Below are 21,708 nucleotides of genomic sequence, written 5' to 3'. Positions count from 1 at the left end.
AGGAAGGAAGGAAGGAAGGAAGGAAGGAAGGAAGGGGAGGAGGAGGAAAAAGAAAGACAGAAAGAAAGAGGGAGGGAAGATTGCTGGAGAGAGATGAAGGAGGGAGTAGGAGGGAAGGAAGAAAAGAGAAAAAAGGATGGAAGAAAGTAAGAAAAAGGAAAGACTAGGTAGTGCCGGGAACTTCCTGGCGGGGTCACAGAGTAGGACTCTGGTGTGATTTTAAAGTCTGAGGGTCTCCAGAGGTTCTAGCTCTCTAACTATACTGAAATGCTGAAGATAACTCCTAAAAAGTCATAAAAACTGTCTTGCTCTTTCTGAGAGTAAAAGGCTTAGGCAGTAGCCTAACAGCAGAAGGTTAAGTAATGTGGTCTTTGTTCTATCTCAGCTGGAACTGCCCTACTCTAACTTTAAGCCTGCTAGTCCGAAGTCAGGAAGAAAAAGGGACACTTTGAAAAGTGATTATAGCGTTTATTACTAAGTTGTAAAAAGTTTCCTATGGAAGCTTTCTAAGGGGAAAAGTGGAAAGAGCCTAAGTGGGGAAAGGTAAAAATTCTTCTAAATGGAAAATGGGAAAAAATTTCTCTTCTCTAAACAGGGAAAAGCAAAAAAATTCTTCTTACTCTCATTTCTTTGTCCTCAGTACATATACATCATTCAGAATTCATGATCACATGATAAAGAGTTCATCACAAGTTCACACACAAAAAAAAAAAAATCAAAGAATCAAATCATAATTTAAATAAATTGAAATACAAGTTTACAATAGAGAATGTTTACATGCATATATATTAGGAGTAATTATCTAGCTATACATCCATCACGTGTCACAGTTCCACAGGTTCACTGAAAGTTAAAACCTGTGATTAAGTTATTAGTGAAGTTTTATATAGATAAACCCAGTTGATATTTTAGTTTCTGTCCTAGCACCTATAATAAATCATTAGTTCCCTTTTTATGACCTTTGGTTAATTGTTTTACAACCTCTTAGAATGTGCACTGAGTAGGAGAAAGTCTGGTTACTATCTAAGAGCAATTAACTGGTGACAAATAGGAGACTGACAGAGTTCTCATTACAGTTGACTATCAGAAAAGGACCTAATAGCAGTTCCACTATAAAAGAGCTTAATAATCACTGATATAATTTTAGGAATTCTTATAGTATCATAATTAAAACTTAAGAAGTCATCTATTTGTTTATATAGCATCACTATAAGACAGAACATATTCATAAATCTACAGAGATCTGTTCCAAAGAGGTGAGCTATTACCTAGTGATTGTTATATATGTTTAATAATAACAGGAAAAACATATTAATAGCAGGAACCTTCCTAAAATGAATTCTCTTAGGCCTTGCCTTATAACAGCGAATCTGTCGCGGAAGCAGACTATCTCAGGAAGATCACCTGCTAGTTATTAGCTTCTCCTATTATGGCTCCTGACAAGGTAGAAGACATGAGAGCATATGTTCAAATTCCTAGAACCTACAGAAACGGCCAGATGTGGCAGACTGTGCCTATAAGCCTATTCTTGTGATGATATGGGAGAGGAGAAAGTGAAATTCTGGAATCTCAGCAGTCAGCTAGCCTTGCATTTGCAGAACTGGAAACCAACTAAAAAGAATAGAGGGAACCAATACCAAAGGGTGTGCTTGGTCCTACATACAGGCTCACCTTGCTAGGCATGAACACGCACGCATGCACACATGTTTTTCTACCTTGATGCTAATTACTGTTCTTCCTTCTCTACCTTAGTATCTACCACCAGCCTAAAGTGTAAAAGTACGAGCAATATATTGTCAATATAAATACAACACATAGCTGAAACCACAGTTGTCCCCAAACTTCACTACACTCGGAAAAAATATCTGGTTGTTATCTCTCTTTCCAGTCATTTCAGACTCAAACTCTAAAATCCAGTAGGATGACTTCAACACTAGGAAAAATCAAAAAAATAAAAGTCTGTGACCATTATACTCAGGTTGTCTGGAAGGTACACACAAGGTTGGCTTGACTATGTGGTACAATTTTGTCCTAGCGTTTCTGTATTTGAACCTTTTTCCACTGGAGTACATTTTACATGGTACTGTGGATCAATAGGAAAGTATGCAACTTGGCCATATATTTTTTTTTTAAAGAAAATTCGAGGCCTATGAGAGGGCACGGTGAGTAAAGTGACTGGGTCACTTCTCCGGCTCTACCCTCTGCAGCACACACAGCTTGTCTCCTAGACTCAAGCCAGCGCCACTCCATAGCTGCTGCTATTCTTAGTAGTCATCCCATGGTACTAGCAACTCCAAAATGCTGGGTCTCCTGTTGAAACTGGGCTGCACTCTCCCCAATAGCCTCTTCTGAGCTCTCTTAAGGAACCCCAGTGCTACCACACAGCGCCAAGCTCCAGCTGCTCTTCATGACTCCTCCATGCCCTCAGAACCAGTACCAGCTGGGTGAGTCTCATACCACCAAGTTCTGCTGCCAGCAGGAGGTACAACCTCAGGCCCCTCTAGAACCTCTTCTGTGTGCTGACTCTGAGAAAACATTTCAAAAGAAGACACCCAAAAGATTTCACCTCAGCTATGCTGGCCTCTTCTTAATCACCACTAACTTCTCAGTTCTAGATAACGAGCATCAGTTGTCTCAGAAAGACAATGTTTTTACTTCAGTGATTCTGGTCTCTTGTTAATCGTAGCTGATTTTCAGTCTCAGTTAACCAGAACCACAGATTCTCAAATCGAAATACACAATGGCCTGATAGTTTTTAGTGCCTCTCAAACCTCCCTCTGGAACTTCTCAAGCCAGACCTCCACTGTCTACATTTCTCTCAGCATCCTTGTCTTCCAACCTACCATGTAAGAGCTCACCAAGCTTTGAGCACTCAATGGTTTATCTAGCTCAAAGTTCCAAAGTCCTTCCACAATCCTTGGAAAAACAACATAGTTAGACCTGTCATGCAATGTGTGCTATCAATTTGTCCTAGTCAAGCTTACTATTACTGTGATGAAACACCAAAAACAAAAGCAACTTGGAGGGGAAAAAAAAAGGGGTTTACTTGGCTTACACTTACAAAACACTGTTCACCACAGAAGGAAGTCAGAGTAGAAACCTAGAGCCAGGAGCTGATGCAGAAGCCATAGAGGGATGCTGCTGACTGGCTTGTTCCTCTATGGCTTCTTCAGCCTGCTTTCTTATAGATCCCAGTACCACCAGACCAGGGATGGCATCGCCCACGATGGGTTGGGGCCTCCCCATCAACCACTAATTAAGAAAATGCTCTACAGGTTTGTCTACAGCTCTACCTTATGGAGACATTTTCTTAATTAAGGTTCCTTCCTGTCAGATGACTTTAGCTTGTGTCATGTCAACATACAACTATCCAGAACAAATACTCAAAGCAGAGGAGAGAATTCTAGTCCGTTTTTCCTCTTTATTAGTAAAATATGAGATTTTTCAAAAGAATGGAAGGGCTTTTACCAGCTAGCATAACTGGTTTACAAAGACTGTCCTGGTAGGGACCAAGGCAAACTGCAGAGGGTTGAGCAGAGGAGCCCCTACCAGTAACTTCCTGTCCAAGGGCATTTGTGCCCTTGCAAATGAGGAAAGCAAATTAATACTGTGAGACAATTCAAATGTAGAAAAACTTTGCTCCAAATTAAATCATCTCAGCAAAAGCCTAAAGACTCTAATTAAATTCTCAAGTCTTAGAGAACTAGGAAGCACACTGCTTGCAATACCTCAGAACATCTGAAGAAAATGAGGCTAGGTACATGCTAGAGCCCACTGCTCAGGTCAAGAGACTTTGGGATTTCCTCTTTGGCTAATACAGAAGAACAAACAAACAAACAAACAAACAAACCACAATCAGGTCCAGAATGAATATGTCCTCTGGTGAATTCCAAGAAAAGAACTCTGGAAGAAAAAATCATCAGCGAACATTGCCAATCTGTACAGGTCGGGATCTGAGAGCCAAGGAGCATAAATATCATTAAATGGGTACTGAGAACTAAAGTCTGTTTGTCTTTGACCAGCTATCCGTCTGGATACCAAGGAGTTACAAGGCAACTCAGGATATGTTTCTCTACAAATTTTGGTATAGCCATGAGTATTTCTTAGTGTTTCCTACACGGCCTGGGGAACTTGGGAAACAAGGGGATGCAGAAAGGACAGATGCATTGTGGGATCGCATTGTGTTTATTTTGTACAACTGAATCAAGGAGTTTATTGTACACCGCTGAATAAGGAGACAGGTTCTTAGTATGCAGATGAACAAGGAGGCAGGTTTAACTAATCTTTGAAGGAAGTCTTTTTAGGGAAGCAGTCTCAGGCTGCTGTCACCCAGGAGGAGAATGCTGTGGTTGATATTTTCTATATACACTGCCCATCGTTTCTATTTGGGCCAGAGGAAGGCTTTTCCACTCCCACTGGTCCACTTAGGTCCATTGGGATGCTTGACATTTCCATGCCTATGTCAAATAATACAAATTCATTCTGGGATTCATCTGCTCTCTGAAACCATGCAATAGACATCCATGTCACAACAGAAGTGTAGAGTATTTTTCCATTTGTAATATACATTATATATGTATCGGTCATTCATACACACACATTTCATATATATAAATACACACACATATATATACATATATACACATACATACATATATATGGGAGAACTACATTGAATTCTTATGCATAATATGTTTCAAAGAAAACAGGGTACATCTGGGAGACTAAGAAGAATTACATTATACACTATTTTATAAATTTACTGATTTTTGAATTACGTAAATTCAGTGTTTCAAAAAATGAATAAAACATTAATATAAAAAGAATATTTTATATTCATATCTCATCAATTTTCTCAAAATGCTCAAGTCGTATTAAAAATACCTGATTATAATATAAAAGGAAAAAACTGAGTGACATAGACACAAATCAAGATACAGGCAGGGAAAGAGAACAGTAGTGTCTACATCTACAGGGAACACAGAAAATATGCTTACAGCAAGAATTCTTGTCCAGTTTCTGCATGTGGCAACACATTTGTTGTCAAAGCAAACAAGAAACATCTCGTTTCTCTGCACAGACAGATCACAAGCATCTGTCTTAGGGTTGGTATCAATGTGATGAAACACCATGACCAAAAACAACTTGGGGAGGAAAGGGTTTATTTGGTTTACACTTCCACATTGTAGTTGATCACTGAAGAAAGTCAAGACAGGTCAGGAACCTGGAGGCAGGAGCTGACACAGAGGACATGGCAGGATGCTGTTCACTGGCTTGCTCCCCCTGGTTTGTTCAGCCTGCTTTTTTTTTTTTTTTTTTCAGAAGCCAGGAGCACCTTCCCAGAGGTAGACCCGCCCACAAAAGGGCTGGGCCCACCTCCATTAATCACTGATTAGGGCAATGCTCTGTGGGCTTGCCTACAGCCTAATAGTGTAGTATTTTCTTGCTCAAAGTTTTGTCCTCCTGGATGACGCTAGTGTGTGTCTAGTTGACAATAAACTAGCCAGAAGAGCATCTTCCTCCTGTGTCTAGCCCCGTGAGTCTGCTGATTCTGCTGTCTATTCACCTTCCCCAACCCGTCAAATCTAGCCTGGGTCACACTGAAAACAGCCTTACAAATGAGTAAGCTTATAGCTCTGTGTGCCTACATTCAAAACTCAGAAAGAATACAAATAAACGACTCAAAGATTTGGAGAAAGAAAGGACAAACCAAGCCAAACCCAGTTAATAGCAATGGATAATAAAACCCAGAGCAGAAATTAATAAAATAGAAACAAACAATACAAAGAATCACTAAATCTAAGAATTGGTTCTTTGAGAAGTTAAACATGACTGACAGACACATAGCGTAACTAACTGAAAGAAAGAGGAATACATTTAAAATGTATTCTATTAAGCTGGAAAACCTAAAAGGAGTGAATAAATTTCAATATTCAGCCAAACCACCAAAATTAAATCAAGAAGTCATCGACCTAAACAGATCCATAATAAATGAGGAGATTAAATAGTAATAAAAACCTTTCCAGTAAAAAAAAAAAAGTCCAAGATAGATTCACAGCAAAATTCTACCAGACTTTCAAATATCTACAACCAAACCTTCTTAAACTATTCAAAAAGAAAGAAAGATGGGAAGGAGAGAGAGGCAGAGAGGGAGAAAGGAAAAGAAAGAAAGAAAGAAAGAAAGAAAGAAAGAAAGGAAGGAAGGAAGGAAGGAAGGAAGGAAGGAAGGAAGGAAGGAAGGGAGTATTCTCAAACTCCTAAGAATTCCGTGTAACTCTAATACCCAAACCAGGCAAAAGCACAATGAAAATGAAAAATCACAAGCCAATACCCCTGATGAACACAACTCAAAAGTGCTGGAAAAAGAATACTTACAAAAGCAATACAGACATAAATAAAAACAAGATTATCCACCGTGACCCAAGTCGTTTATTTCTGGAATGCAGACATTATTCAAACACACACTAGTAAATAATTGTAATTAACTATCTAAATGCACTGAACTACACAAAGGCCATTTCTAACACTGGTTCTGAGTCTCTCCAGTATCTAACACTAGTGCTACCAGTCACATAGAAATACACAGTGATGTTCGCTGCTCCCATAGGAAAGCAGGGCTATTACCAGCCTGAAGAAGTGAACCACACTGAAGGGAGCACCGAGCATTACAGCCACAGCAATCTCAATGAGTTGAGTGAGATTTCTATCTCATTGAGAAACATATTCAACAGTTCATTTCAGCAGAGGTTGTCTATGGAGCTGAAGGCAGACCAACAGAATACCAGTTTTCAAATAGTACTCAGTGGTTTGGGGTGCATTACTGTGTAGGTGTCCCAAACAAAGGGACAAGAAAGACAAGAAATGGAAGGATCCTAGGCCCTGTCTCTGCCATTTCTCCACTTTGGCCTCTCTACAGCCAGAATACTTAGACTATATCTGACAGAAGGAAGGCAAGAGGCAGACAAGCAAAAGGCATCGCTCGGTGTCCACCCACATTCAGTGGGAATGCATTTAACGTTGCTGGGCCAAGTGTGACACTGCTGACGGGGATCTATTGACTGCTTTATTTTTCCTATCTCGTGTGTGCTACATTCAATTAACACGTACCGTAAACAATTAGATTACACCGCAGCACGAGTCCAGTACATCAATAAGAGAACCCGAGATCAAAATAACTAAACTATACCTTTAGTCAAGCTGCTAAGATGCTTTGATGTTTTCTTGTTAGTTTATTTTAAGGCTTTGTTGTCTTAAATACTCTGGCATTAGCTCTCTGGTTCCACCAACAGAACAGTACAAAGCAGCATCTCCAGCCTGCTTAGGAAAGAGACCCATCCACCTCACAAATGCTAAGAATGACAAAAATTAAATTATATATGTATAATTTAAATTATATATGTATGTGTGTGTGTGTGTGTGTGTGTGTAGATATTGTTCAGGAACTAGGGATGATCAAAAAAGGGAAACAACTTCTATCCTCAAACATTATGAACAATGGTTAAAAATTAAAACAAAAAAAGGCTTAATACAAAGGGTGTGTAATTTCAGAGCAGGGAAAACGTCCCTGATCTTCCATGGCATTTCATAGTGACCGTGCTTACGTGCTTCTGAACAGTAAGCATCCACAGAGATTAGAGAGTTTGCTACTCCCAAAACAGTGAATTTATTCCCGATAAACAAATTCACTTTTTTCCACTTCCAGTACTCACTTTCCTCTTGACAAAAGAATAATGTGTCAGCCTCCAGGTCTGTAATTTCCACACAAATTAAAATCAAAAGTGTGGGGGCGGGGCGGGGGAACAGGGTAAAGTGGAGGGAGGGTCCAGAAAGTTACAAAAAAGCAAAATTTAAATTTGCCACAAGCAGATACTATGCAAATGAGGTGAGGTAGGTGTTAGGAGTGAGGTAGGTGTAAGAGATTGTTGAAAAGATACAGGAGGACATGCATAGGTTCTCTGTAAATATCACACCGTTTGCCACCAAGGACCTGAGTAACCCCTGGGGTTTCAGGAACCAATCCCCCGTGGAACGGCAGGAGTGGGCAACCCTCCTGACTTTTTCCACAGATGTCGATTTCACAGATGTTCAAAGAGCATGCCTGCTCACTATCATCAAAGCGCTGCAGCGAGAGAGTTCACGGCGATAAAAGAATTCCGCATGCCTGACACACTCAGCTTCCAAAGCATGTCCACAAGCACTATTAACGGTTGCATTCAGTTATCACAAAACCCCCGTGGGGAAGGCAGGATCATGAGTGTGTTGTCATTATTATTATTTCTGGGGTGCACAGACGAACCTGGGGCCCAGAGGTGTTCAGGGAGGGACAGTGACAACTGGCACTTATTAGACTTATCGAATGAAAATCATTGCTGGCTAAGTCTTGTAACCCAACATTCCTTATAACTCACTACACCTGAAAACCTCTATTCCCACAGCTCTGTGTTCCTTAGAAACCAAAATACACAATACTCAGGGTTTTGGGATCCCAGTTCTCTGTCCTTCCCTCCTGGCTCCTCATTCCTCCCTGGGACATCCTCCGCTGTTGATACAGGATCAAAGTCCTCCCATGCAAAAGATCACGATGCCCTTCTGGAGTATTTAGGGTTTAAAACTTACTTGGGATTGCAGGAGACTCCTACATTCTGATGGACATTTAGGGCACTGACCACTGGGAAGGATATCTGAAGAGGAAGTACCTTTAGTCCTGCTGAGAACAAAGTTTCCCTCCCTCCCCGCCCCCATTTGATTTGAGCCTGGCTTCACTGGCGTGCCTGACTGACATGTATCCCTCACAGAGAGAGCAAGGGAAGGAAGCACACAGGGTTCCTATAGTAGGAAGAACACATTAAAAATATTAATATAAATAAATAAATAGTCTTGGAAGTAGCCAAAGCTCAGAATAATGTCCCCAACCTTTCCTCCCTATTTCCAGTAAACACAGTCATGACCTGACTCACATGATACAGGCTTACAATGTACAGTTCTGAAAATTCCCCATTCCTCATGAGCAAGCATCCTCAAGTCCCATAGCAGGATCGCCGTTGGATGAGCAAGGCTCTCCTTACCTCATAATGGGCCACCCGCTGGGACTCGGAGATCAGCTGTGCACTGCACACCTTGCAGTAACTGTCTGTAAATAAATCCTGATCGATATCGGAGGACTTCATCAGGCTAAAGAAAAGTCAACAGAAAAAAAAGAAGAAAGGGAGTCTGTTACTCTGATGATGATAACGCAGAACACTAAACACGTGAAAAGACAGAGTCTCAGTAGCTAGTGTGCTTTTTCACGAGGTAGAACATCCAAACCCCAGTGTTACCATACCAACTAACCTCGATAATGAGGAGTTGGTCATTTGCCTATGAAAACCCAATAGAGGTGTTAGAACCATAAAAGATAGAATACATCTTTAATGTTCCGGCTTAAACAAACCAGATTTGTAGCTACTGTTTTTTTTTTTTTTTCTGTTACAGAATAACTAACACGTGTGATATAGATTAACAAAGCATTGCAAAGTACCCAATTCATACAGAAAGAGCAAACAGGTCAGAAGCACTCTGATACATCCTCACCCTAGAGATAAGATGTGGGTTACAAATCCAAATTCAGAAGTGTACAGACATGTACACAGCATAGAACTTGTTTTTAAATGTGTGGAGTGCGCGTTCAGAAACAATAGGTCACTGTTTTGTAATAACTTTGTTTTGAAATGTTTCTATAATGAACTTACTTTTTGAATCAAGGGGCAAATTATCACGGGAGTTTTCTATGCACCATAAAATGTGGTTTGAATTGAGTGGCTGCACTTTAAAACAATCAGGATGCAACCTTCCTTCTAACCTCACATCTTGAAACACAAGGAGATCTTGTCAACACATGCCACCTTCTATATACAGGGATTTCAAAGTCCACTAAACCATCTTAACCGCCTCACACCACAACTGAATAAATGATAAATAAATGTATCCTCTACTTCCTGCCTGCCATGAGAATGTGGCCTAAGTCCTCATGCCTGCAGAAGTATGAAGAGGCAACAAATAAAGCCTATACCAGACTGCATCAGAGACAGGCAAGAGGGTCTCTACCTGTGGACCCACTGTGTGCAAGATGGGTCCATCCTACTCTAATGCCCTCCTCTTACCTTCTGGATTGTCCAAAACTGCATTGCTGTTCGGTGGCATGACCTAACTGGTTCCCTTTTTCACAGGACGGCTGCTGTCGCTGTGTGGTGTGTATGAACCACTCAACTGCCTATGTTTCGGTTTATCTCACAAATATGGAGGTAATAGTAGATTTTTACTTGTTGAAAATTGCAGTGGGTCAAAGAAGGCAATATCTTAAAAGCGCTAAATATAAAACTTTAATCATATTTTCAAATACCTGGGACAAGCAATAATTACTGCAGATCTCGTAGACCACTGAATCTTACTTAGAACTGATGTGGGTCTGTAATTTCTGGAAGCATTTGTCCCTAGCAAATAGTTATTTAGCTTGAAGCCCACCTTTTGCCATAGGCTAAGGTTTACTCCACACTACATACAATGCAATCTGTCTCAGGAAGGGTGCAATCTTCATGTCTGGGTTGAATACAAATCTACCCTGCTGTAGCTTTCATGCATTAATTCTATCTTAGGCCCAACAGAGAATCTTCCTTTTTTCACCAGATACCCACACTTGGATTTCTGAAGAAAAATCCTTTGTGTCTCTTTCTGAGTCCTGCCCCTGCCCATAACCTTGTGTCTGATGTCAGCCTGATGCATCTTCAAAAGCATTACCAGGGAAACAAGGAGGCCCCAGGAATGGTCTAACAGGAAAAAGCAGACCCTACCAACAGCATAGCCTCGGTTGTAGTCTTTATTCTCATCCTAGAATGAAAATGGTGGAGATAACTTTTGAGAACGGGGAAAATACGCAACAGAACACGAGAACTGTCTAATGGTAAGTGAGAACGTACGTCTTTAAAGGCAAGTTCCTGTAAGTGGCTGCGGTTAAGGATCATCGTGCTCTCTGCTATTTTTAATAAAGAAGCGCATGAAGATAGATTCATGGGTGACCTGCTTAATAAGAATCTCTGAGCTCCCTGCATACTCCTTCCTCATCATACGGCCAACTGCGGGAATCAAGCCCTGTGAAAGGATATTCAGGTGTACGCTGGACTGAGCAGAGCGCGTGGGAGTCTGTGTCTCAGGAAAGCAGCTGTGCAGCAGAAATAGCTTTAAAGGCAGAACATAAAATGTGTAGACTACCAAAAGAAAAGTCTCAAAAGAAGAGAAAATATGGCTTTTCCCATCATCTTATGTAAGAATATTGATTTGAGCAAGTCTGTGTGCAATGAAGACCCTTGTGGGGCTGAGGCGTGAGTGAAATACCTGAATGCACTAAGTGTTAGTGGGCGACCATTGCTGGACAAGCGCCAGTCTGGCCTGAGAGGAGAACTCTTTCTGTGCAGGTCGCTCTAGACAAGGATGAGATCCCATTTGTGACTCAAAAACTGGAATTCTCAAGAAGGAAAGCTACCATCTGGTCCCCTCCTCTGGCTTATTTGAAAAGCTCTCAGCTTCACTGTTCTTCAGAACGTAACAGGTAGAAGTGAGAGAGACAAACAAACTTCTCTTCTTAGCCTTGTCCACCATGCTAACTGGCCATGTCTCCTATAGCAGTTGGAAGAGCAACAGAGCCATCAAGTCCTCCCTAGGCAGAGCCACAGTGTGAGGACCTCCCATCAGGAATGCACGAGGTCCTTGGGCATTCTTGGTTAAAGGAAATAAAAAATTTAAAAAAAATTTAAAAATTAAAAAAATTTTAAAAAGACAACCATAGCAAAATGGAGGAGTCTAATTTTCTCTAATTGAAAAACAAAGTTTCATTTTCGCTGCTCAGCCAATAGCACACCTCAAAGGCACATCACAAAGCCATCACCAGGGACTCGAGTGACCTAAATTATCTTCAACAGTCACCCAGGATGGTGCCATCCCCAGGAGACCCAGAGCAGAGGAGCAGACCATATGCGAATCTGGTCAGATGACTTTGCTGTCCCAAGCTTAGTCTAGGAGAACCAGGTGTATAAAATTGACAGGATAAGAGGGTAGAGTTGGATGCAGAATTGGGCAATATATATATTCAAATTTCATACGAATTCAAAATTCAAATACATGAAATTTGAAAAGCAAGAGCTAGTGTGTGTGTGTGTGTGTGTGTGTGTGTGTGTGTGTGTGTGTGTGTCTCCCAGCATCCCCTCACTATATATTCCTGGCCGGCCCAGAACTGGCTATATAGACCAGGGTTCCCTTAAATGTACAGGCCATCTCTGTCTCCCAGGTACTAGAATTAAAGGCATGTGGCACTATAAAATAGTCACTGGGACACTATTATGTGAGGTGCAGAGCAATGACAGTAGGCACAATCCTTGGTTCCAAATCCTCAAAACACACACATACATACACACACACACACACACACACACACACACACTGCAGTCCGTCAGACAAAAAACTGCTAAAAACATTGGTGAAAAGTGCTAGCCTGCTTAAGATGACAAGACAGATTATCAGGGAACTCTCCAAGGAGGTCAGATGAGATCTGGAGACTGGACGATGAGTAAGATAAGGATAGAGGCAAACGGCTCCAGACTCTAAGTCGGTTCTTTCCCCGACACAAAAGAAGATCTGCTTATCAATGGGCATAAGAACACACGGGAAGGATTAATCGTGGACACCACAGAGTAAAATGGAAGCGAAGAGAGCTGAGAAATGGATGGAGGAGTGATCCGGGGGGGACTGGGAGACTATCGGGAGAACCTGACAACAGCCAAGTTCTAAATAGATCTCAGGGGGCACAGAGGGGCCTTTTCAGGGCCCTTGGATGCAGCTTTCTTCTGGCCTTCTTAACAGCAGACTGAAGAACCACAGGCTGAAGCCATTATGGGCTCCATGAGAAGGACTGATACTGTTCTCTCCTCTCCGTGACTGATGGTGTGAAAATAAAGGTGACTCAAGAGAGCTTGAAAGCCACGTGAGGCCCCTGAGAGGGGAAAGTCACTATCTCCCACTCTGATTTTTGTGGCTCACCAGCCAGAGTGCCCAGCCAGTTCAATATGCTTTCTGTGCTCTGGTCTCTTCATCTGTGAAAAGTGGAGGGGTTGAGTCTCGCTGGGATGCTATGAGGATCAGAAGTAGAGTTGGTAAAACATCAGACCAGAGTGGCAGATGGCAGACCCTTAAGAAGCCAACATTCCGACCGTGGTTAGCAGTGTTACCAATTCTGATGCGGTGCTTTGGGAGTAACACTGTAAATATTTAAGAAGAGAAATAAACAGAACCTCGTTGGAAGCTGAGCAGGACGATGACAGACCCAGTGTGCTGAAATCACAGTTCCTACTGTTATTCTGTTACCTGAACCATCCTCAGATGAAATATAGCTGGCAACCCCTCCTGCCAGCTGATACCCAGGCTTGGAGCCTGTGAAGACCCCATACTCCAGAAATGCCTAAAATCTATTTTTATCACGGCAAGTGCCAAACCTCACTGAGGGGACTTGATTTGAATTTGTCCCCCCTCTCTCCAATTTCTGCTCTTCTCCCTGAAGCCTGCTCCCTAGGGGCCATAGAAGGAAGCATACATAATCCAAGGTTTGGTAACAAGCCCTATAGACCAGGAATCACAGCCCACAACTTATTGCTGTGTCTGATCCAAGGTGTCTGAATAGCCATGTTCCCTCAGGGGTGGGGAGCATCAACCTCACCCCAGTTCTTTGAGGGAAGAAGCCCTGAAGGTCTCCACTGTGTGCTCATTGCTCTACCGTTATCTACGGCAGCCATAATTCTAAAGCTCAGCCAGGAGGTTAATAGGCCACCTTCTGCCCACATTCTCCTTTCAGTGGCCATTTAAGGCCAGGAGTTAAGACTCGTGCCATTCTCAACCTAAGAACCCCACAGGTATCACAGAGGCTACTCTGTGAACTCTCCAGATCCACACAGCCACGATCACAGCTCACCTAAGTGCGCTCCTAACAGCACAAGAGCCTGCTAACTCTCCCGATCTGGGAGTAAAGATTTTGCCTGGGGCTTCCCCCTATACCAGCTCTGTGAAAGCCTTATTTTCTCCATGAAAACACTAAGACTTGGGGCTGATTAACTTGCCTGAAGGTTCCTGAGTCTCCAACATGACAATCAGTGATCCGGGCCAAGGATGACTCCTCTGTCCACAGATATATCCCCTGGCTGGGCTACCTTTCTCCACTCTCTGTGTGCTCCTTAGTCTATGCTATGGTCCCTCTGTCCAGGACCATAAAAAGCATTTGAAATCCCAGGACAGATGCCTGAGGGGCCATTTCCGACGGCAATGCCTAGACTTCCCTTTCTTGACCTGAACAGAGATATGATTTGCCACCATCTTATAGACATTCTGCATCCATGTTCATATCCACAAGGTTCCAGGCATGGACACCATGACCACCTTCATATTAGGTACCCACGACTATTTTCACTTTAGCCCGATCCCTTGAGGAACTATGGCATTCCATGCCCAAGCCAACCTTCTGATCCAGTCTGGCACCTCTGCCCCTCTCTGCCGTATGTTCTTCCTGCCCACCATGAAATAACTAAGCAGCTCTCAGAATCTCTGGCTTCTGCTTCCCAGTATTCAACACCAACAACCCGAGCTTTTATCTCCTGCAATGGTTCCCCTAAGAGTACTCTCAAATAAAATGCACCTTCCACATTTAACAATCAGTTATAACCCCAAAGCACTTACAAGTTTTTTCTTCTTCTTCTCTGGTTTACTGGTATTAAAACTAGGCTCAGAAAGTCAAAGAGGGATGTTGGAATGAGGACTGGCCCATCTTCAACACAAAACAAATAAGCCTTGGATTGTTCTTCTGTTGTCCCTTTTGGCTTCTATTCCCTGAACCCTGATGCTATCTATCTCCAGTGCTTTCTAGCTATTTCTGTTTTTCACCTCCTCCTTCTTCTTCCAGTTCTCTGTCACTATGGCCTTCTCCACTAGCTTACCCAGCAACAAAGACAAAAAGAATTGGAGGGCAGACAGGTAGCTTCAAAATACAAGTTAATGGTGCTCCTCTGTAACCCCCCACAGGCACCCAAGAGCCTCTGATGATGGCTCTGTCCTGTCTTCATTGCATCTCCCTCCAAGCCAAGAAGATGATGCAGTGAAGCAGGGCTGGTTGCCGTGGCAGCAGACTAAGCGGGGAAGAAAAAAAAATTACTCCAGAAATGAACGTAGGTTCCGAAATCTAGCCAGAAACAGGGTAGCAAACAGACAGCAGCAGGAGCAGAACAGGTAAAGATGTCTGTGCTGGGATTTTGGTCTTATCCTCCTGCCCACGTTTCCCCATAAAAGATCTCCCAGAGTGCCTTTGTGCACGGTGAAGGTCAAAGATATGATCATCTTGAAGAACCCTTGGGATTCTGTGCTTCTCCAAATTACAGCCATCCTTCTGGCCAAGAGGCCTAATGTTCCAATAAAGGAATCTGGTAGTTCATACCCTCACCACCCATCAACCACAGACACCCACAAGTTCTGTTTCCTACCCTGATGAGAGCACCCCATTCCTACCCCCACACTTTTCCCTTGCTCTGTGTCAACAGTAGCAGCAAAACTGACTCACACCATTTGAGTAATTGTCCCTTAAGGGTGCCACTTTCTTCCCTTGTAAGACTAGGCTCTGTGGTTCCTGACTCACGGGCTCGTGCCTCTGCTGGCAATAGAACCACATCTGTCAGCTTCTCTCTTATGTGCACAGAACCACATCTGTCAGCCTCTCTCCTATGTGCACAGCCCGGCCCAGTGGCATCTGGGAAGGAAGACATCATCATACTGTCATCTTGCAGGATAGTGGCACTCTGGCCAAACTTGGAGGCAAGCCACAATGCTTGCAGCAGGTGCCTGGCCCCCAGCCACTTCTTCTCTCGGGTTCCTTTCCCTTTGAATGGACGAGTTTGAACTGCACATCCCACGGGGTGTCAGCAGCATTGGTGCTGAGTAGGGAAGCCACAGCTTCGGCCTTTCTATGTAGTTCTTCGTAAATCTCTTAGGAATCTCATGCCACTTGCCAAATGTCATCTACCAAAGTCTCAGACATGCCACAGCCTCATAGATTGCCCCTCTATTCATTACTCATGTATTATCCACCTGCCTGGCAGTGCTTGGATCTCAAGTTTAGTGTACTGTTTGCAAATCTCTAAGAATCTGATCTCATCTCATGGAGAAGATCCCTGTCGTAGAACCAAACATACACCATACTACCCCAACAGACAGGTGCGCTCGCTCGCTCTCTCTCTCTCTCTCTCTCTCACTCTCCCCCTCTCACCCTTTCTCTTCCCCATCAATAAAAGATTCACACCAGCTGAGGCAAAAAGCTTCCTACACTCCCAACACCATCTGAGCCATTCAAGTATCTCTTCTTGCCCTATAGATTCTGGCCAAGATGATGTCAAAACTAGAAGTCTCCCTCCACCTAACAATAAGACTAGGTTGCAAGCAAGTACCAGAAGCAAACAGGCCTGGTAGAGAAAAACAAAAATGAATAAATAAATAAATAAATAAATAAATAAATAAACCCTCTGTCTAGGCTTCTATAAGATATTTAACATCAGTTTTGGGAATAGCCTGATGGGTCCAGTAATAACAAAATGTCTATGCCCAAATGATGAGCCTAGCAAGATGATGAAACTATTGTCAGGGAAAACTATGTTTGCTTCTGCAAGACACTGCTGGATAAACCCCAGCACTTTCATCAGTTGGATGGACAAAAGGTACAGAACTTGGGTTTTCAGTTCCTTTTCATATCAAGTCAAAGTAAAACCAGAGCCAACACCACACATGGAAGGACAGACGAAAGCAACGAAACAGAAAGCTCCTCAGCCCAGGAGGACAGCAAAGGTAGGGGAGGGAAAGTGAGAGAACAAAGCACAGTCCTGTTTGTCATTCATTCCATCAAACCAATTCCATGTACATTTTAGAGAGTCAGACCCTATCCACCACCACTCAAATGAGGAAGAGATGGCGCAGTGGTCAGGTGCATACACTGCTCCTGAAGAGGTCCATAGGTTGATTTTCCAGCACCCATGGTGGTCAGCTCTCAACCACCTTTAACTCCAATTCTAGGAGTTTCTGACATCCATAGTCACCTGCATCCATGTGTGCACACATATAAACTTTAAAATAAAATAAAATCAACAATAATAATCTTAAAGCTAGGCAAAAATTCACTGTGGAGTCATCAAATTCTAAAGGAAGCTGGTCAATGTTCAAGAAGAGCGAATTTCTTTAGTCAAAAAAAAAATTGTAGCACTTCTTTTCAACATTGGCTACAAGTCTTTAAACTTAGAGTTTATAAATAAGCAAGCATTCCTTTACTGTAAGTTATTTGCACGCTTTTTAAAGACAGGGCTTTCCCTGTCTTCAATGCAGCAATCATGTAGGTGGCAGCGCCTCCATCCAAAGGTGACATAAGGCAGCATCGACGACCACTGCTTGGCTTTGGACCCAGGTTGCATGGCTACTGCATGAGTGGCCAGCCAGTCAGCCAGACATATCCATCTCTGTTTCTCCTCCATGACAGCATGCTAACGTAATGTGACTTTCTCAAGGAATCTAAACTGCCAGGCCCTGATTTGTTTCACCACCTTCCTTCTGGGCACCAACAAACTGTAGGACATCTAAAGTGGCCAAAATGCCACTTGAGCTTAAATTTTAATTAATCTTTAACTTTTTAATTATTGAACTAATTAATTCCATCCAGTAACTAAAATATGTCAGTGAGAGGGGAAAGGACTAGCTACCTATCAAGAAGGTTTTCGGAGCTCACCCTCTGTGCTATCCATTAAGGAGAACTTTCATTCAAATCAGAGAGTCGGTTTGAGGTCTTGTGACACACCCTGCTTTGGCATGCAGCAAGTAGTGAAAATGTTGGTGGCTTAGAGAATTCAGCCACCACGGGGAATTAGACATGTAAAGGTTACTGTGTACATACTGTGCTCACGAATAATCAGTGAGGAGACCGGTGACAGCAACAGTGTCAGGCTATCTTAAGTATTGCACAAGGTGTGGACACGGGATCTTTCATACAATTTTAACAAGATAGCTTGAAAGCTAAGCATTATCCTATAAACCCAACAACCGTACTCACACTTTACAGGGGAAAAAGATCTCGCTTATGTACAACGTGGGACAGGTAAAGTATGAGGATGGCACATTCTTCAAATAGCAAGATGTGTGCACCTTACATACACACAGAGAGTAGATAAATAAACAGAACAGCTGCATAAATACAACACAGCAAGACAGCAGAATATGGATGAACCATGGCCACCTAATAATTATATGGAAAGAAAGTACAAAGAGTACGTATACAAGACATTTTTAAGCTATAGGACATGCATCCAGGTAAGATACAGCTTGGAAAATGTTTGGGAATAGTTAAACATAGGATACAAGATGTTATTACCTCATCATCATCTTCCTCAAGGAAGAAAAGCACGACAAGAAAGAACCAGATAGCTATGGGTAAGATGCTGCCAAATCCAATCCTTGCTTCAGAAGATGCCCTGTGGGTGTTCATTCTGCTATTACAGATGGTAAATGGTGAAAGTGATAATCTGATGACAGAGATGACAGAAAAATAGACACACAGACAGATGGATGGATGGATGGATGGATGGATGGATGGATGGATGGCAAGCAGGCATAGAGATGCCAGAAGATACATGATATAAGACGGATAGACACCACATATATGATAATGAGGGCAGGATTGTCTGGAAATGAAGCATCTATATTCTATGTCACAGATAGCTTTTTTTTTTTTTTTTGGTTTAGTCTCCAGTTGAAAAAGATTAGAGTCCCCTCTTGTATCCAAAGTACCATATGGCTAATCTCTGTGGACAAATGATGTATATACTTCTAGGCCTGGATTTGAAGGTTCAGTGCACACTGAAATCTGGTCTCTCCCTTTTGAACAGGATGGATACTGTCACCTTGATAAACCAGAAAGTCTGTATTCAAGAACACAGGGGCACTGAAGACCTGAAAACAGACTAGAATCTCAGGTTACAAGTTTCTGAAATGAACCTTTGATGTCCTCAGTCACTCCATTTTTAGGACTTGTCTGGCATTGCCTTAACTGTATTTCAATGATTAGCTTCATATGACTGAAAAGCATTGTACAGACATGCACCTTTTACCTGGGCAAGTATCTTATATGTCTTATGAGGGAGAAAAAAAAAACATAGACTCTTTGAGGTTTTCCTCTCTAGAAATTAGACTGTTACACTTGCCCTGTGCTCAGTACAACAGAGGGGCCGGCCATGATCTCAGTGTGGCTGTTCCCTCACAGCAGAAGCAATGCAGTCCACGACTATCTGGAGTCTAAAATAAATTTATAGAAACAGGAGGCATCGTTTTAGGGCCTGAAGTCTGTAACTGGTGCACTGACCAAAAATGGGGTTCAGGTCCTGGAGGCCCTTTAGAAATACTGCTCGTTCTCTCTGCCTTTAAAGAAATCTGTCTCACACTCTCTGGCAGGACCATGCTTCTGTCTTCTGAAATCTACTTTGCTATCATAGGAGGGGGCAAACCGAGCAGATGGTCATGACCACTGAGATGCCAGGTAATGACCAAGTGCTTCACATCAGAGTGGCTGGGTCTTGTCACCTCGCCAAAAATGACAGCTTGGCTGTCTGGCAACAGCCCTGATGTTGGGAAGAGAACACACATCTCTCCAGTCAATTCTTAATTTATTTATACTTTCTAATCCACCCCCTACCCCTGCCCCCATTCATTCTTCTCTCCTTAACAGTCAAGATGAATGGCAACTAGGCGGCTTCTTGGAAGAGAGACTGAGTTAGTGCATATTCATCCCCTGGCTGGGTTCCTCCAGCCCAGGCTTTGGGGCAGACCATGCATGTCCATATGGGCTGGCAATGCCCTCTGTTACCCATGCCTACTTACCATCACTCTGGTCTCTAGCCTGACAGAGAATTGCCAATGCCCCCTCCCCTGCTGCCCACCTACCAGCAGCAGACTCACCTTTCAAGCTAATGGCACCTCTATGCTCCCTCTTCCCCATGTCCCCCTTTTGAAAGAGGGTGGGAGGGTCTGCTCTCATGGACAGCTAGCAGGCAAAGAGAAGAAGGAGGGCCTGGCTGACAGATGAAGGTCAGACGAAAAGGTGGCAAGACAAACGAAGAGGAGTGGGACACTCCATTCATATCTGAACAGCTTGCTGTGTCTGGGCATCCTGGAGATAGAATAAGGCCATCCCATAGGTATAGACAAGTTTTAAATCGTGTTATTACATAGGGCCTGGGGGATCATCTAATCCAATTTCTTCAGATTAAGAAAGAATACAAAATGATACCCAATGCCCCCCACGTAGGTAAAAAGGAAAATGGGATAATGACACCCAACAGCATGATTTTCCTACAACTCACTTCCAACTCTTAGCTGTTTCCTTTAGAGAGCCATTTGGCCAGGAACGAACAACACTCACCATTTTTAACTCTTGGTAGACAATGCACATCTGACCAGCCAGTGACACCAGCATAACCTACAAGAACCTTCCTCTTGACCACATCCAAATGTGCCTGACAACCCAGATGTAAACAGGTGTCTTATCTCATGTGTAACATCCTATTTACAAAGGTCAAGCCCAGGCATCTGTGACATGTGACCATATTTGTGACACCATTCAGCAGATCTAAGTACAGATTGCATTCAAAAGAGAGCACCGGCTGCAATTATTCCTGTTTCTCACTGACCAAACATAGCATCATGTCCCCAAGTCAACAGGCTCTGACTTGCTGACCAAGTAACCAGGACCAACTGTATAATGAAGACGGGGAACATGGAGATACAACAGTCTAGGTTCCACCTCAAGGAAGAACTTGCCCCAATTACTGGGAATGTGGGTAGCATTCAGCCTTGGCAGTCAGCCCTACAGGACCAGCATCTGCTGTAGAGAGATGATTAGTCACTCATTGTCACTCCTCCCTTGGGGCCATAGCCACCAGCTGGGGTCACAAAGGAAAAGAATTCCAATCTTTGCCGCTCATAGTGGGCCAACACAAAAGGCCACCTCGGTTGCAAACTCCCAACAGGGCCAACTGAAGTCCTTGTACTGAAGTCCAGCTTCTCCCTGCCTCACCCTAGTCGGCTCCTGCCCTCCACAGGTGTTCCTCTCCATGAGAGCATCCCTAGCGAGTGCCCTGAACAGCAAGCTCTCAGGAGTCTGTTTCCTGGCAAGCCCTAACTGTGGCATGTCTTATTGCTACCCCTTCATGAGGCAGACCTTACACAGTAGGCCCACACTGAACTTTCCCTCACTGGTGACTGGTGATTCACTATATTCTACAGCCAGAGACTGAAACGATTCCCAGAGCCCATCAACTCCAGAAGTTCCTGAACCTATTCACAAAACAGCATTTATGTGATTGGAGGAAATGAATTGTTTCTGGTGAAGCTGTATCCTGGGATACCTTCAGTGCTGCTTAATAATATGCTAGCCTTGAGTCCCAATTCCTGTTCTTTTGAACACACAATATAGCTACAGATACTATCTCCCATCTGACTTGAACTGTTGCTTCAGAGTTCCATAATGTCAAAGAAGTCATATTTCAATAACACTTCCTACCCACTGCTAAAAATATTTTCTTCTTCCCACACAACTATTCTTAATGAGATATTTCAAGCCAC

The 21,708-nt window shown here is 42.9% G+C and overlaps 1 protein-coding gene across 1 annotated transcript in view; it reads right to left on the bottom strand.

Annotated features, from left to right (window-relative positions):
• The window catches only part of Zmat4 (zinc finger matrin-type 4), a 248,820-nt gene extending 239,653 nt beyond the window's left edge, over positions 1-9,167 (bottom strand). Inside the window, exon 1 of the mRNA XM_028768142.1 lies at positions 9,066-9,167. Within this exon, the coding sequence (XP_028623975.1) occupies positions 9,066-9,167 (102 nt within the window). The remainder of the gene's footprint in view (positions 1-9,065) is intronic.
• Positions 9,168-21,708: the final 12,541 nt, after the last annotated feature.

The sequence above is a fragment of the Grammomys surdaster genome, unplaced genomic scaffold (genome assembly GCF_004785775.1).
Source record: "Grammomys surdaster isolate TR1022 unplaced genomic scaffold, NIH_TR_1.0 185, whole genome shotgun sequence".
In the NCBI taxonomy this organism is placed as follows: domain Eukaryota; kingdom Metazoa; phylum Chordata; class Mammalia; order Rodentia; family Muridae; genus Grammomys; species Grammomys surdaster.
The sequence above is the reverse complement of the archived record's forward strand: the minus strand, read 5'-3'. Positions and strand labels throughout refer to the sequence as shown.